Below are 18,405 nucleotides of genomic sequence, written 5' to 3' on the forward strand. Positions count from 1 at the left end.
CACTATTTTTGTTCCATTTATTAACAAGGTGGTTATGTGGTGCCATTCATCAGAGGCTTTAGAAATCATGGGAGATTGATGATGTCATATGATGTCATTACAGCAGTGTGCTGCATTATAAAATTTGAGAGTGACCACTGCGTACCACAGAGTGAATAATGGAGCATTCATTCACTTCTACCAAATCCCAGCATAAAATATTCCACAGGCTCTCTTAAAACAGAAACTGTACCCATAGGAGCACGTAGGGCGAAGTTTGGCCCTGGAGGGTGCAACCCGAGTACAGCACAGGCAGTCGTAGATGCTTGAATTCCCAGCAGTTCCGGTGCTAAGGCTGCCCAAAAGCTGGAGCCTCTCTGAGGTAAAATCCCTTCAGAAGGAAGTGGCTGAAAAAATCTTGGCTGACTTGTGAGGAGCTTGTGAGAACGAGTACTAGAGGCCAATTTCTGCCATGTTACACCATCCCAAGTCTGGAGCAGTGCCAGGGACGAGTGCTTTCCCTGCTGTGACTGTGCTGGAGGGAGCACAGCTCGGAGGGGTCTAAGCAACCAATGACTCTACTCTAAACCACACATAAAATGAGTTTAGCAATCTTGGACTGTTGAACAATGATTCATTTTATAATATGACCACAAAATGTAGCTGACTTGGTAATGATTGCTTCAAACAGCTCGAGAAACTGAATGAGCAAGGAGGCAAGATTACCCTTAGCCCTACTCAGTGTCCTTGTTAGGCTGGAGGTCAAGGCTTCCCGGCACAGCTTCTGCCTGGACAGGCAGGGGTGAGCATACAAAGGTCTCATTTTCCAGTGGTAAGCATGCCTTAGCAGCCACTGCTGCGTGATGATGCCTAGAGCTAAGTGAAAGGAAATGTTAAGTGTGCTCTGTGTTTCTTGTTCAGGATGTTAAACAGCTGTATAGCAAAACCTCCTACAGTGTATGATGAGCCAGAAAGGTACAAGCAAACTTTTGCAGTCATCCTTTCGTATCTATAATCACATCCAGACATAATAGCACAGTCATTTCATTTTGCCAAGGAGTGTGGCAGCCCTTTAGGTGCAATTTCTTGGTGTTCTGTTCCATCCCACAGGGTAGAAAAGGTCCATTGCACCCTGTCCTGTTTTGAAACAAATCACACCAAAGTGTACAGGCGTGCTCAGAGCCCCTCTTTTTATAGACTACTGCCATTTGTTGTAGGGGTTGCCATGGCAAACAAGGGCAGAAAATCCCATCTTGTTGTTGGAGTGAAATACTTAGAAATCGTAAGGAGACAGATTTTGAGAATATAAATTAATTAAATGGCAGTAATTGCATTATTGCACTATCTTGCCAGGGAAATAGCTATTCCTGTGAGTCTATTACTGTGCTAGGTCTTGGAGCAGAGTGTAATTTTTTAAAGTGTTCCAGATTTTCCAAGTGTGGCTTTATGCCTTTATTCTAACTCCTGGTAAACAGCTGCTTAACCCAGCAGAAGTGGTCATCGTCCTGTATGCTTGAGCTGTTAAGGCTGCAGGAAGTACTTACAGTACGGCCTTAAGTTGTCAGAAGTAAATAACTATAACCTCACAAAGCTGGCCACTGTAACTGCTTGGTAGCTTGCCATGCTGGGATCAGTGTCTTTGGACTGGGACGGGAAACATTAGGTTTCTTCCAGATAGCAGACTGGTGTGTGTTGTGTTCACTGACTGCTGGAGGTGCACAGTGTCAGGGAGGCAGCAAACATTGATGGTAAGTTTCTTCTTTTGCAAGAAAAAGAAAATACCTGAAACTGCTTTATGTTGCTTGCCTTATTTTTTTCCCTGTGTCCTTAATAACTACTTAACATTGAAGACCTTGCTGTGGTACTGTCGTCCTTCAAATCCCCAATGAAAGAATGAAGAGTATGCCTCAGAAAAAGAAGTAAAAAAGTGGATGCTGCCTGGCATATTTTTAGTCTGATTTAACAAGCTGCTCAGAAAAATCTTTTGCTTTCAGTGCTGAAAACATGCAGTTCTATATCTTTACATCAATAATAGCTATTCATTAGAGTATTTCCTTGCATTTTTAAGTGAGTCTGTGTTAAGTCCCTTTGATTAAAGTCCGTGAGCAAATGAAGATTAAAATGCCCGCATTGCCAGTCTGAAACAGAAAACTGTATATTAAAGGCGAAAGAGATTAAAATAATACTATACATAAAAAGAAATAAAATATAATCAAATATGGATTTAGTAAATAAATTATGTGGAACCTTACTCATTTGGCTCAGTGACTGACATCTTTCCTTTAGGTGGGGCAGATGCTTGGCATTCTTTGAGCATCCTTAATCTTCACTGACTTCATCTGGGCACTGGTAAAGCCTGCTTCTGGCTGGTTGAATGTGTGTGTGGGTCATTGGCTCTGCACTCATACTGCCAATATTGGCGGTCCTAGGAATTGCCTACCTGCTGTTCACTTTTGTCTGCACGTAAGAATTGGGCAGCAAGAGACCAGGTTTGATGCCTACATCAAGGTTCAGGAGCTCTTGAATTCTCTCAGTTTTGCCATCACCTGTTTCTCTTTGGGAATTCATATTTGTCTCGTGCTACAGCTTGATTAAGTTAGTTGCACTGGTGAGAAAAGTTAAATATATACTCTGTTAAACTTCCCGAGTTCATTTTAGTGCACTGAGAATATCATTTTATACACTCCACTTAAGTTCCTGAATAGGCAGTAGGCTGTTCTGTGCATCCAAGGAATGTAGCATAACAAAGCTTTTTCGTTGTGCATTGACTTGATAGCTTTAGGGGAGGGGAAACAGCAACTTCCCAAATGTTTACAAGTAGATCAATTCAGCATCCTCATCTGGAACTGTTAAAGTCTGTATCAAGATACTTTTAATGTGCTGCAGTTGTCAGCTACCTGTTAGACTGACATATATATGAGAGTTCAACTCTGTTTTACAAAAAGAAAGATGCCTCTTCTGGAAGGCTGAACAAAGATTTTTCCTCATTTAATATTATTTGAATCCACTGGTTTTCCCTGTGTTTAGCGTAGAATTAGTCTTTCTTATTATGTTTATCATTATTCAGTTGAGAGGCTTTTCACTGTATTATCCATGTTAAAATTATTTCATATTCAAGGCTAAAATTCAGGAGTTTTGAATACCGTGGTATTCTGATTGTTACTAGTATGGAGATCAGATGTAGATGACTGATTGTTTTGAAAGGTAAGTTCATATCCACTTCTAAACTTTTATTACCTTCATAAAAATAACAAAGAAAACATATATATATATATATATATAAGTATGAAAAGAGTTAATTCAAACCTACTTTTCTATAATTGTGGCAGTCGTTCCTTATGGGTAAACATATACATAAAGCACTATAATTGCACCCACGACATTCATCCTTATTAGATGAGTACCCCTTTTTGTGCTAACTCTGCATGTTAAGTAAATAATTTCTATCTTAAATTCTACATTTTTCCTCTCTGGTTACAACCAAAATTATACAGACTCCCTGTGTGGAATTATATCCTCAACTACTCTACCCCAAGGTATTTTTAAACTTTTCTCCTATACGATGTACGTTACTTTAATTACAGAACATAACAATTATCTGGAAGCTATTGGTTGTTTTGTCAGTCTGAGGTGCCACTTAAGACCTTTTCTTCTCACAATTAACCAAATAATTGTTTCAAAGGCAGGCTACGATATGAAGCCCAATCAAATCCTAGCAGGCATGTCGTTATCATGGCAGGGGAAAGCAAAGGAGCAGGTCTCTCCATGGGTGCAACCATCAGGAAGAAATGGGTAGTCATATTTCTTTTGGCAGGCAGAAGCTGTTGTGAGGCAAAGACCCAGCCAAAGCCAAGTGAGCTTTGAGTTGACTCAAGCCTTTTATCAAATGTTTTTGTGAACATTTGCTTTTTTTTTTCCCATATTGTTTTAATCATGCTTCTCAATGTCGTGAGAGACACACTAGACCTACTCTGTTTCAGGCTTATCTGTGAAAGGATTTCTCATCAGCTAATAGCCTTAATTTAAAAAAAATCCTCATTGTTTGGGTTAAGATCTGAGCTCAGATGTGTGATCGCATAAGGGAAAATTCCATGGAGATTTGAAGTGGAACGAAGCCCCCTCCTTAATACTTTTGTCTAACATATGTCACTGTATTAAAAATAATTACTTTGGTTCCTTAGAGGGGAAGTAGGTGTTGCTTTTAAAAAAAACAAACTTGGAATTCTATATCGAGACAAACAAACTCCTGAGACTGCTTGCATTTGAAAAGGATGTTTTAAATTGTACCTTTTACTTGAACGCTGGCCAGTTTAATTTGGATTATTGCTTCTGACAATTAACCTCATGTTGGGCTGTGCTTGTCTCATTAGCAATGTGGCAAGTGATGAACTTGGACCATGAAGGCTCACCCCTCACCTGGGAAACTCACCCACCAGGGCTGCGTTGCGGCTCTGACAAGTAACAAACCCACTGAAGGGCAGCTGGGGAAGGGCTGGCCTTGAGAAGCTGAGCAAATACGTGAACAGCCTTATCAGATTTATTGAATACTTCTGCTGAGAGAGAAAGTTAAGCAGCAGGGGAGGCATGGGGCATGGAGTAAAGAAATATGTTGTTTCAGATCGATCTGGTCTTGATTTTCTTTTTTTCCCATATCAGATTTTTCCTGTTGGAGATAGATTTCAAAAGAGAAAATCTACTTTAAAAACACAGTTTTTAAAATAAAAAGAGAATAAAACAATGGGGAGTAAGGATGGGGCTAAATAATTAAAGAATAAAACTCTTTCATTCTCTTTGACCGTAATGCTTCATCTGCCAGGAAATTATCAGTTGATTTGTTTTTCTTGTAGGCAAAAACAGTTATGCAAGTTGTGGTTTCATGAACTAACCGCCCCCCCCTTTCTGTCTTGGATTTTCATCCAGTGAAGCAAAATATCCATTATTTCCAGAGTTCACTGTTCTGTGCTACACAGGGAGCATTCAGAAAAAAACGCTGCCTTTAGGGGTGGGTTAAGGAGCAAAGGGGCTGTAGGTAATATTAGCAATAGAAAAAATGACTTTACCAACTTTGTATGTCTGACAACTTGTTGTTTAAATGTTGTCAGAGAATGACTACTTAAGTTCAAGCTCTGATATATAATACAAAGAATTTTCTGGCATTACTTGGAGAAAAAAAGATTAAAAAAAAGAAACTCCTATTTACTTTTTAAAATATTTTCTTTTCTTTAAATTTACCTCGCGTTTAATTGTATCATCTCCCTACAAGTACTTCACTACCTCTGCTATGAAAATCAGTAAAAGGAATATAAACAGACTTCTTTGTTCTCTCCCATTATATGGCTATGTATATCATATTTGCAGCAACTTAAAAGGCTTTATACGTGTTCTATAGAAATGGTTATTTCACCAGGTGTTTAATAATGTATATGTAAAACTGATCCATAAGAGACTACCAGAAGAAAGATTTGCCATGGCAGCTACATGGGTTATTTCAGTGGAAAAATGAAGTATTTTTTCTCCTTGACTGTAGGGAGAGATGAGTCTGTGCAGTCAGCCTGTTAAATGCCTAGCCCATATGCGTGTGGACAGCTAACACTGAGGTGCAAATGTGACCAGCAGGGACTGCCAGAGCTGTCTGCAGTGTTCCTTGTGCTATCCCAGAGAATATGGGCCTCGCCTCTTGGTGTCCTGACATAGGTTGGAAGGGCCTGGTGGCAGGGAACTGGGCACACCAGTGTGGGCTTCTGGGGAGCAGGCATCCCTCACTCATACCAGCAGATCAGAATCATTGCCATCTTTAGTTATGTCCTCTTCCTCTTGTGTGTGTGTGTGTGTGTTTTAATTTATTTTTTATTTTTATTTTTTATTTGGGTAATATGCATGGGAACATAGATGAGAACAGAAGTCATGACTCAGGCAGAAGTGAGAGTAACTTGTTATCTTGGGGTAGGAAGAGGGGATGTTAGAGGTTTGCGGTCTGGAGATTTATTCCTGTAGAGCTTGGTGGTGGCTGGCCATTGTTCCAAGATGAAGCTAAGTGGCATGTGTGAGAGGTCAGGGGTGGCAGGGATGTAACCCCAGGGCTGGCAACAGCAGGAACTGACTGGTCTTATTTAAATACGATATGAAACACAGCTAATACAGTATGAAGTCTTTTGTATTCTACATACCTGGATGAAAGCTGGTTAAGCCCTCTGTGTCTTCATTTTGGTACCTCTGATTCATGACTGTTCAGAGTTCATGTTACCACAAGACAGAGTATCTCCATTGCAAACTGTTATACTTTGTATCAATTAACAATGTTCTTTAGATGTTCCCAGATGAGGGTCCTCCAGATCTTCAGTTCCCTGATCCAGGTACCTAGCAAAAATACTTTACCTTAGAATAGGTTGAGGAGGTAACAGCCTACATTTTGGACCACCAGCAAGAAATACACTCTTCTAGAATCATAGAATCACAGCATTGCTCAGGTTGGAAAAGACCTTAAAGGTCATCAAGTCCAATCACAACCTGACCTCAGTACCCTACCTCTAACAGCCCTCTGCTTAATCATGACCCTGAGCTTCTCTGGGAAGGTTGGGTAGAGCTTCATTTATAGTAGGATTTGATTAAACAGCTTCAAAAATCCTTTGTAAGCAACATGTTAAGTCTAGAAAAGTATATCTAAAGAAGCCATTTCCCACAATATCTAATAGATTCATCCACTGCTTAGCAAATTTATTAAATATTTCAAATAGTTTTCTCCTGTATTGTGCTTTTCACACAGTGACACTATTATATTTTATACCTAGACCGTGGTGTTGCCAGGTCACACTGACTGGGACCCTTATTACAAGAGCTTTGCAAAATAGTTTATCTGCGATAAATGGTAAACCAAGGCCATCATCTGGAGAACATGAAAGCTGTTTTAAAGGTGATAAGGCTCTCTGGTTGAATTTTTATGCCCTATAAACTCAAATGTGAAATGGAAAAAGGAGAGTATTTCTGAGGCAGCAGACATTTATTTGTGGACAAGATTTAGCAAAAAGCTCAAATTAACAGAGAAAGACCTGTTCTCTGAGAGCTGCAGACCTGAAGCACTGGAACAACCTCTTCACTCCACATACGCTCTCTCTCTTTTTTCCACCCATAATAATTAGAAACAAGTTTCAACTTGTTTTGTTGTGTGAATTATTTTAATATTTCAGGCATCCCAGGATTTGTGGGTAATTCTTTGGTTACAAGGCTTCTACTTGCTCAGAAAATCTCCCATTCTTTGTAGTTTGTACCTGTCTTCAGACATGCGGTAGGTAACAACTAATAATCTTTAGTCTCCAAATGAACAACAGGCTTTGGGGGAGTAAAACATGCTTTCATTAAGATGCAGATACCCGCAATACAACCCACATCCCACCACCTGAGTGAGTGCCAAGAGCAGGGAATAGATACTGGCTGTGGGAAATGGCTGTGTTGGCAGAAACCAGATTGAGGCTTTCCCTCAAGGGTGACCTTTGAAATCAATCAGATTGTGAAAACGATAAACCTCCCAAAGCTTCCTCTTCATTTTATGCTTGCTGTGCCTGTAGTGCTCCTTCAGTGCTGAAGTTTACTCTGGTTTCTTGTATGCAAGAGGAGAAGGAATTCATTTAGGTTATTAGAGAGTTGTTCAGCTGTGTGTTCAGGAGTACATGTACGTGCAGTGTTTTCTTCTTTCCATATGAGACTGGGAAGTATTAATTTGTGTCTTATTATGAGTTTTATCTGTGGTGTTATTAGTTAAAGAGCTAAGTCAGTTTCTGAAGTGGACTTAACTGGCAGCAACAGTATGGCTGTACATTATGGTAGAATGGCATATTTGGTAGGGATTCTCCAGTGTTGGTACCAGATTCCGAATAAGGCATCATCCCAGTGTATCTGTATGTATTATTCCCCAGAACCATGGTCAGGCCTCTGGATTCCCCTTTTACTTAGTAATGTAGAAGCTACGTGGGTCTGAGACACCCAGAACTCTGTGAAAGGACTAGAAGTGACCATTGTTTTGCTTTTTTCACTTAAGATATCTCCATGATGGATTTTTAGCCCTTCCCATTTGAACATAAGATGTAGTTCAGGAAGGAGAAAGAAGTGATGAGAGCACTGAGCTCAGCAGGAATAGAATTCTGGTACAGAAATTGGTTTAGTACAGAAATTCTGTTATTGATCAACAGTTTGTTTCTCCGGAATACCCATCACAGGGCCTGTTGTGATAATCTGTGTCTTAAGGTGCTTGCAGTGCCACAGAAAAAGAGACCTGAGTGTGCTGGTGTGTTGCCTTCCAGCATGGTAGGCATGAAGCACTGACAGCTCCTTCTTAGAGGGTGAGTCCCAGGAGGTACCACAGCTCTTCACTCTCCTGTGGCTGTTGGCAGTGCCACAAGTGCTGGAGACTTTATTGAGTCTTGCAGCATCAGTTAAAGTCTTTTAAACTCCACAGCTTTTAAATACTGCGATTAATTGGTAATCTTAACTGCTACGTAAAGAAGCACTAAACTTCTGGAAATATTTTAAAGTATGATTTGCCTGTGCAAAGTTTTCAGATCCAAAGTGTGAGTAACTCTTTCTAGTCTTTTCCAAGTGCATTGAATTTATATTTTAAAAAAAAAAAAACAGAACAAAACAACAGAAAGAAAAAAAAAACAAACCCAAAACAAAAAAAACAACAACAACAAAAAAAAACCAAACCAAACAAAAGAAAACTTATTTCAGTTTTTTACTCACAAATTAATGCGAGGGTGAAAATGCTAACAGGATCCAAGAAGGATCTTGTGGCTTTGTAAGGAAATAGATTCAGTTCTAGGAAGATGTGGGCTAAGAAAACAAATCTAGGTTCATCTCAGCATGGTGTGGGCTCATCTATGGTATTAGAGGAAACTGTTCTTTTCAAGTCTGGTAACAGTTCCTGCTCACTCTGAGTCATCTCCTCTAGCGGTGAAGGACAGTCCTTTTTTTTTCTTTTCTTCTTTTGTTTTCTACTGGTAGGAAATTTATCACGGTTTGGTAACCAGCATGGCTTTATTTAAACTTATCAGAAATGCGGAGTTATTTTGCTCATCACTGGAATAAAAGAGGGAGATGAGGAATCAGGTCATGGAGAGAAATGGATGTCGGTAATGGAAGAGTTCTTATTTAGTTTAATGTTATATACCTGAACTTACAATGCTGCTCCAGTTAGAGACTAGTATTTTGAAATGAAAGATCGCAACCTTAAAGATAATATTCTGTGTCTTTCTTTAGTAGATCAATTTGTAAAGGAAGGGTAAAATTTGATCCTTCGCTTCTTATCTCTTTGTGAGCTATGAAGAAAACCTTGGCCTAAAGGTGAACAAACCTTCAGTCTCTGGTATACAGCACATTTTAAATATATGTATGCATGCTTGTTTTTATATAGATGATCTTGCTTCCGTATATATTTTAATGATTCAATATAAATAATACTGAAATACAAGGCTTGTTTTTCTTGTTCACCTGCTTCATAGTGAAGCCAGTTCTTAGCCAAATGTTGTAGAGATGCTAGAATTAAGCCCATGGAGATTAATCTGGATAAGCTTTTAGTCAGAATAATACAATTCCAGAGAGGAAAAGAGTTCTGAGTCAAATTACAGAGGTAGCAGCAACCAAATTTTCGCATGTTGCATTTATGTTACATTAGTGGAGGTGACTGTTCTTTGGGGTTTCCAGCTGAAATCCTCAATCCAGCATTTTCCTCAGCAATTCATGTTTTCCCACCCTGCTTGTTAGATTCTGTCCTACCAGTCCTTCTGTTGTTCTTGCTTATTTTTTGTGGAAGTCAAGAACTGAATGTGTAGTGGGAGGAAAAAAAGACAAGGCGAGCCAAAAGTAGTAATTTTGTAAAGAGCCGTTCTGGTAGTTCTGTATACAGTGTAAGGAAAACCCCTCAAAACCACAAATTTTAAACTAAGAAGATTAAGCTGTTAAACTGCATGGGCCAAAATATGAATCTGCATTTAGTTTAGGGGTTTGTCTGTGCAGCTTCGCATGCTGTGTGTCCTTATTTTTTCTTTGGACTTGAGACCCATGAATTTTCAAATCTACTTGTAGTTGATTCAAGACAAAAATGGTTGGCTACTGTATTTCTACAGTCTGAGCCAGATTTCTGTGCTCTCTGTAGTTGTGTTACTGTGAGTAGGCAGGATATTCGGATTCATACAAGGCCAAACAATGTCCGTAGGCTTAATTCTAAGCCTATTAGCCACTACAATGTCCTATTAGCAACGCTTTTTTATAACCTTTAAAATGTGTTTTGTGAATTCAATTTCAGTGCCATGTTATTGTGCTTTTTTTCCTGCTCATTGGGCTGCCTTGCCGTGTGCAGCTTATAGGCAAGCAATGAAACTGGGTGAATTGAAGGAGTCTGGGGGGCACTTGCGTCTTTTTAAAAACAGATACAGGTTTGCCCTAAAGAAAGAAAACATTTTCTCTCTCTCTCTCTCTCTCTTATGCATCTGGAAGTACCACAGTCCACCATCCAAGAAAGGTTTCTGGAGGGAGAGGGCTGAAAATGATCTCAGAGTTTGTCTGCTCAGATGCCTTGTTCTTCAGCCTGAGGCGCATTTGTGGTGGTTGTGGTGTGCTGGCAGGAGGATATATTAAGAAGGTTAGAAAGCAAAACTTCTGCATGAAGTTCTAGTCTGTTTATGTGTGTTCTGCCTCTTGTAGGTCATGAAGTGGCTACACAGTTACCGAGTCCAAAATTTTGGGCTAGTTGATCCAGGCATCTTTTGTGGCTGATAAAGAGCCAAACTGTGCATAGGAGAAAAGCAACAACTGTTGAGTATGCTTTTCATGTTTCTTAGTAACTGAGGCAAATATGTTAAAGTTCCAGTTTTCAGCCTGTGAGACTGAGATGGTAAACATTGCAGGTTCTCAGCAGCCTGCATTGGTTCTTTGGGAGACAATGAAATATATACAGGACCTGTGGTCTTGGTGCCAGGCAGGGTGGCAGAAAAGCAGCCAGTGTTTGTCCTGGGAGTCTGGGACTCAAAGGGATGCAGCTGTTCTCCAAAATAAAAGGAAGAATGATGGTTTTGAGATAGCAAAGCAAACTTCCATGCATGGGAACAGCTGAAGAGAAGTCTTTGACCAGGGAATCACCTGAGTTGTGTTGCTCCTGATCCAGATTTTGCAGATTTTGAGCAGCCTCTTGTCCCTGTCAGGAGGTGCAGCCTTTGCTCCCGTGGTCTGAGCTGGGAATAGACGTGCTGTGAGAGTATAAGTGGTCCAAATGACAAACATTTTATGTAAAAATAGAGCATCTGTAGTGTGTTGGGTTTTGTGTGGAGATGACATTAGTGAAGGAGTGGGTGCTGCAACCCTACGGGAACTGGGGCTATTGAATAATACTACTGAGAAAGTTGCACTGTTGTGATGGTGGAGGGCAAAGCTGAGCTTCAGAGGGACAGTGTTATGAAATGCATCTGCTAAAAGCTGCTTAATGCCCTGACCACAGTAACCTTTCTGTCATGAGTTTTGATGAATAAAAGGACTTTTTAAAAATTTTTTATGCTATGGAAATGATGCTTGAGGAGTGGTTGTATTTCTCAGAAACAAAAAAAGAATTGGAGTATGACTTCCCTTTATATGTGTATTACTTCTTGCTGTCCAAGGTAAGTACAGACTGATTCCCAAAATAGCAAAAGAGAAACGTTATGCTTGGCTAAATGCTATTCCTCAATGGAGATAAAGGTTTAAAGATAACATGGGAAAGGATTTCAAAAAATACTGTTTGGTAATATTTTGTACCTCTTCTTGTTCATTATTCTCCTGTATATTCGTAGTGTTAATCTATCACATAATTTATAAAAAGCCTTTTTGCTTTTCTTTTTTTTCCTGTTTCCTTACCAATTATTGGCTGTTTTTCAAACAGAATAGGGGGTTGGAAAATTAAATAAAGACTTCCAAAATAACATGCTTCAGAAACATTTATTTAATTTGTGAGTTCATTCTGTTCTCTCTCCCCCTACCTCCCTCCACTTCTTTTTTTCTTAAAGAAGATCTTTATTAATTTAGTTTAGTAACTTAGTGCCTGTACTAAATTAATCTAATAAAAGTCAGAGTCCTCACATAACATTTCCCAAATGTGAAGCAGCATCTATTACATGAGGCACAATCTTTATATAGTAAAATGTGAACCTGATATGTAAAATTACAAGGCTGTTTGGTATACATTATTTAAGTCAAATACTTGAGTATAGTCAAGCTGGAGGAAAGGAATGGGCAACGCTACCATTTGAAACATTGAAAACTCGTACCAAGCTTCACATATCAAAGCAGTTTGTATTTGTGAAAGTAAAGTCCAGCAACTGAACCTTGAAACATTAGCTCTTTCTGTTGACGGTTACTCATACCCATGTTTCTATAAACATTTCAATATATAGTCATAAGAGTATATAACCTATATAAAAATGTGTGTTGCTATAGATCTGCTAGTCAGAAAGTCTAGATAAATGTACTTAGATCGACCAACCCATTGTACTGTTGCACCACAAAATTTCATTCAGTAAGTCCCTTTTTTTTTTGTACACATGGTTTATGGTAGTGTTTTTAAAACAGCAACAGAAAACATCTCCATGCAAGTGGCCTTGTGCTGCCAGAGCTTCAGGTGGCTCAGCCGTGCCTTTCGCTTGGGTGAAGGTCATCCTTTTGTGCAGAGCCCTAAGGTTACACGTGCTGGGATGTAGTGTGGGTGTTCCCTCTGATTTGTGTGTGTGTACATCACAGTGTTATCACATGGTTTATTCCTCTTCTCTCACTAAATTATTTATTACGGTCTGAAATGAGGAGAAGGGGGTTTCTTTTGTATTGGTACAAACACAGTATTATGTTCACTGTGTGCTTTCAATCACTAAATCACCAATATATCAATTGACATAATACAGTCTACCTCACAGGGATGTTGCAAGGCTTAATTAATTAATGTTTTTAAAGTGCTTCAGGATTCTGTGATGAAAGGCGCTTTAGAAGCGCAGAGGAGGATTATGCTGATTATTTTTCCCATCTATTACCCCAATATGTCACTGATTGAAATTCAGTAGAATATGGGCACCCCTATAATGGCAGGGAAAGGCAGAATAATATTTTTAAAATTATCATAAGAGCTAGAAAAGGAAACTCAATAATACAAAATAATTACAAAATACAAAAATTAATGTGGTCGTCTTTTCTTTTTAATTTCTCCTGTTGCTCTTTTTCCCTCCTTTCTGCTTGAAAATTCATTCCCTTTGCTGGATTAACAGTAATAAGTACAAATTATGCCTTTATGTTGTTACGCTTTGATGATATATTACAGCCAGGGCGCAGGTTAGAAACACAGGCTGAGTTATTATGTACTGCAGGGTAGTGATTTCCTGCAAACTGATTTATGGGTAAATAATTCGATGTACTTATTACATGGGACAGGCAGTTTTAAATTTCTGTAACAAAGTGCAGCTGAACAAAGGAAAATCACTTGCTACAGTGTAGGTGCAAGACAAATCTGAGAATAAACAGGTCTAATCAGTGTAAAACCCCCTGTCCTGCAGGGGTCCCTGTTAGCAGTGGTTGTTACAACTTAGTTATCCTCGGGCAGGGGTCTTGTTGAGTGTTTCATTGAGGTCTGTTGTTTGGAGCTGTAAATTAATCAGAACCGTTTGAGTACTAATGCCAAGCTGTAGTTTCTTCTGAATCCTAGTTGTTTTTGATAAGGACTCTGTTGAAAACTAAGACTATTTAACTGAACCTATGATTCTGTGATTCTGTGAACCAGTGGCATGGCAGCAGCTGATATTCATGTTCTTCAAGCAGCCTTGTGTTTGCAGTCAAATGCTTTCAGGTTGTGATCATGTAATACAGTAAATTGAACTTTGGAATATCCATAGCAACATGGGACACAGCTCTGGTCTGGTATAACACTGTCAGATTTTCTCCAAACTTTTTGAAGTGGTAAATATAGCCCAGGAGACCATATGCTGGCTTGGGTACTGCCCATTCCCTCAGCTGTTTGGAAAAGTGCCGGTCCAGGGTCAGAGAACATGGAGCTGGAGTGTTAGGAAAGAGCTTTGCAGTTCACAATTTACAACCTTACTGTGTAAATCTATCTCTACAAGGAGATTGATAGGCACATCCTATATGAGTCTCAGCAGGTTACATTTGCTTATGCTTTAGTAAATAGCAGTTTTCAGTGCTATGCATCAGGGATTCAAATGGCTTGTCAGCTTATAACTGACAAGTGCTTTTCTTAATCATGCTTGAGAATCTTAATCATGCAGAGAACTGCTATTCTCTGCAACCCCCCTTTTCTGTGTTAGCCAAAGATCACAAAATATCTTCTTTTTCACTTTCTGTACACACTTGGACAAGCATCACTTATGATTCATCTTGTAGCTGTCTCCAGTAAACTGTTGAGGCAGCGGTGGTTCTGCTGATATAAAGTGTCCAGTTGTTGTGGATGAATTTGACAAGTGAGCTCACAGAAGTGTGTCACCAGTCTGTTATGGCACGTCTGCAGGTAAAGGAGGTTGCACAAATTTCAAATTAGACTGCTCTGCCTTATTTTTCATGTCTGCATTTTGATAAAACAAATGAGTGTGAGTGTGAGTGTGTCTTCAGTGCCAGGTGAACGCATTGCTGAGGTTTAAGTTTAATGAAAGATCTGTCTTTGGCAGGAAATGCCACTAAGGAGCTAGCAGTCAACATGAGTAGAAAATCTCTTCTAAAATACACTCAGACTAAAATTTTTTTTGAGAAAGCTGTTTGGTCTGCTGTTTGTATTGAGTTGGCTGGCTGACCTGGGCAACAGTCAACCACTGCTAGTGAGTTTTTGAGAGCTGTTTTCATGTCTAATCATTTCTTTACTGTGTAATCTTTGAAATCTGTTGAACTTTCCTTCCAAAGAACTTGCAACAAGGTAAGAGTCCCAAGGGGTCATTGATACAAGAAAGAGAGAGAGACTCTTTAAGAAAAGAGTTTTGTGGATTCATGAGGGATGTGCTTTCAGATTTCCTAAGCAAGCTGATCTGCTTCTGGAGCATTAGGCTACTCACCAAAACAGTGACCTTGGCTCACTCTTGTCCTCACTCCAGAATTTCAGCTCAAGGTGGAATAAAGCTCAGTCCCACTTGTTAAAGTGATTACGCTTCTGAGTTGTGCTGTATGGAGTCAATGAGCAGAGCCATAAAAAAGTGCACATAGAACATACACATTGCTGCTGGGCTGTTCTCATCTGTGGGTTGCTGCTGCATTAGCAATCCAGCAGTCCTAGTGAGGAGGGATCTTCTTAGAGGGAAAGCTTTGGCCCACAGGTTTTAAATTCAGAGACATGACTTGTAGCTTGCTGAGAATGGGTTTGTTCAAAAACTGGCATCATCTTCCCAAATGCAGCCCAAGAGTTCCCTTAAATACAGTCTAACAGTGTTAGACCCATGAAATAAACCACCTATAAAGTCTGCTGAGGAGCTGGATGGAAACCATGGCTTCTGGCTATCATTTGGACCAGCTTAACGTGTTCTGGAAAAAAAAATAATTCACACGTCGTATCACACCGGCTGAAAAAATAGCGTACATCAGCAGTGCTGTAACATAGAGTAAAGGACTTGCAGCAGGTGTTAACGTGCAGAGGCACGGAGCATTCTGGTAACACCTGTGTTTGTCTAAATCCAGCCAAAACAATTTCCTCTCCAGTTGTAGAGGAGGATTAAAAAAAAAAAGAAAGAAAGAAAGAAAAAAAGCCTACCTGCCTTCCTGTAGTAGCAGACGTTTGCTGTGAAGCAGTTTGCATAGTATTTTCCATCATACACTCTGGCCGTGCTTATTTTCTTTTTTTTTCTTCCCTGTTTTCCTTGAACTTTTTAGTTTGGGGACTCCTTTGATAACTTCAGTGCCCCCCTACTGCCTCTTTGTCTCCCACCGGCATTGCCAGGGCCGAGCAGTTGCAGATGGAATGCTCTCTGAGTGCTTTCCTTAATTGAATGAAAAATAAATATTACCAATTTGGATGTGACTTATGGGGCGCATATGATGCTTATTTTTTCAATTACACGAAAACTTGGCATGGTTAAACATAGGAAGCCAAGTGTTCTGTGAAGCTGGTATAGATTTCTGGGTTTTTAGGTGATTTTGCTTTAAATTATTATGTAGCAGAAGGGGGTGAAGGAAGTCAGCTGCTAAACTGTGTTTTCCCAGCATGTATTTCACTTGGTGGACCCTTGATGCTCATTTCATGACTAATACACACCGTACTATATGCATTTCTTGTTGTCACCAGAGATAACATTAAGTAAACTATCCCCTTAAGAAAAACAGCTTTTCTTGGCAAGTGGAGTATGACTCAAGGAGCCAGCATTGGAGACATACGGTGCTGTGAATGAGTGCTGTGTGTTACTCTACTGGATCGGAGTCCAGGCACTATTTATACTACAGCATATTCAGCACCAGATTGTTAAATCTTAATACTGAAACAGTGCATCATTTAAATGTTTTTATTCTGTTTATGTCCCATTTTCAAGCATTAGATATCAAGCAATACTAACTAACTTTTTGTTGCATTTGGACAAGATCTCTGGGTGCCGAAAGTTTTCTAATCTGCTCTTGAAACATTAGCCTGTCTGTACTAGCATGTTACGTTGAAACTTTGTAACGTTGAATACAGATCATGTCTCTTCTGGCTTCTCGCAAGACCAGGTGATAGAATACTTTGCAAATCACTGTATCAATGGTGAATGCAAGCAATCAGGTGCTACAGAAAAGGAGTTATTCTCTAATTATTTTCTCAGTTATGCCTATGAAAGAGGAAAAAAACTACTCCATATCAGGTATTTAATGGTCTCAGCAGTGCAGTATCCTCTTGTGTCTGTGCAAGAAATTTTGTATCACTGTTTCGGATGTGTTATTTATTTTACAGTTGCGTTTTAAAGATGAGGATAAAAGGCCTTTGCCATTTATTTAAGTTAGATTAATTCCAGAGCTGGTGATGGTTCAGTTGAAAGTAAGGTGAGGACTGGTGTCTTTTGGCTTCATAGCATCTTTCAAGAGAATAACTAGGCAGACCTTGCCAGTGTGGGAGAAATGGGAGAAAAGGTGATGGGCATCTTGTGGGGCTGAGCTAAAAGAAGTTATGTGGGCAGAGCAATGGGGCAATGGCAACACGGTAAAGCAGAGAATAAAAGTAATAGTTGTGATGTGTTATGCTGTACAGAACAAGGCTGAGCTGTTTTGTTTTCATGTACGGTGTCATTGTGGCTTTTTTGTTTATTTGTTTGACCTTCTTCCTGGAAGTAATTCCTGGATATTAGTCATTGTTTTTGGTGTGGGCAGGCCCTCTGCAGTTGTCTAAACAGAAATAATACCTCTACACCAAATGGTTTACCATTTAAGTTTATAGACTTCATGACAAGCACATCCAGGGAGGTGATGATCCCTACTAAAGAATGAACAGGAGTAGAAACGTCCCCACTCCCCCCATGCTATTTTGGATCTGTGGTCAGCAGCTTGCAGTTGTTTTTTTTGCTAACAAAAGCAACTATTTGCATAGTGTGACTGGCAGCTGGGAGTGAATTTCTACTTCATGGATTTCCAGTGCTATCCATCTGCACTGGGAGTAACACCATTATTAGATTTTAACTGTGCTGAAAACCCACATGTAGGTATTTTCCTGTTCAAGTCAAAACCAATTTGTTTATTTGCTGAAAGGTTTTGAAGGCTACAAAGTGTGGACTGTAGAGTACTGAAAGTTACTTGTAACTCAGAAAGGCAGTCTTTAGTGAGATGATGAAAGATGTGAAGTGAGGAAGCATTCTGTGCTTCCTTGAAGTAATTTAAGAGCCAGGAACATGTCAGCAACTCTCTACTAAGAATCTGAAGTCTATTCCTACTGTTTCCCATGGTTTGCTTGAGGATTCAGTACAAAACTATTTTGAGAAAGACTGCAATAAGCCTCGAGGAACATATTGAATCCCCTAAACAAACTATCTTATCAAAAGGTTTTGTAAATAGGCAGTAAAATGCAAAGTATGAATGTTGTGTTTTCTTTCAGGAATAATCAAGCTTGGGAGGTGGAATCCCCTCCCTCTCAGTTACGTGACCGATGCACCAGATGCAACAGTAGCTGACATGCTACAAGATGTCTATCATGTTGTGACACTGAAAATCCAATTACAAAGGTAGGTATTTCTAAACACGTCTTTTTCTATTCTAAGCTGTTTTGTCAATTACAGTATTACTATAGAGATCAGCACATCCTGTCTTCATTAATTTCTAGTCTTTTGATGAAAGAGCAGGAAAAATGAAGAGAAGGGTAGGTCATCTGACAGCTATTTGGTGCACATTCTGAATTTTTTGTTTGTTTTCTGAAGTAGCAATATGATAGTTAAAAGAGGAAGGGCAGAAACTCACCTAAGTAAAGGTATGAAGTCTCTAAGG

The 18,405-nt window shown here is 39.5% G+C and overlaps 1 protein-coding gene across 6 annotated transcripts in view; it reads left to right on the forward strand.

The window, feature by feature from the left end:
* SATB2 (SATB homeobox 2) overlaps nucleotides 1-18,405 on the forward strand; it is a 124,948-nt gene that overhangs the window by 36,833 nt on the left and 69,710 nt on the right. For all 6 annotated transcript variants that reach the window (XM_015868181.3, XM_015868185.3, XM_085553393.1 and 3 more), the window contains exon 4: nucleotides 18,020-18,146. In XM_015868181.3, the coding sequence (XP_015723667.2) occupies nucleotides 18,020-18,146 (127 nt within the window). The remainder of the gene's footprint in view (nucleotides 1-18,019; nucleotides 18,147-18,405) is intronic.

The sequence above is a fragment of the Coturnix japonica genome, chromosome 7 (genome assembly GCF_054131305.1).
Source record: "Coturnix japonica strain WE chromosome 7, WE-NBRP24, whole genome shotgun sequence".
In the NCBI taxonomy this organism is placed as follows: Eukaryota; Metazoa; Chordata; class Aves; order Galliformes; family Phasianidae; genus Coturnix; species Coturnix japonica.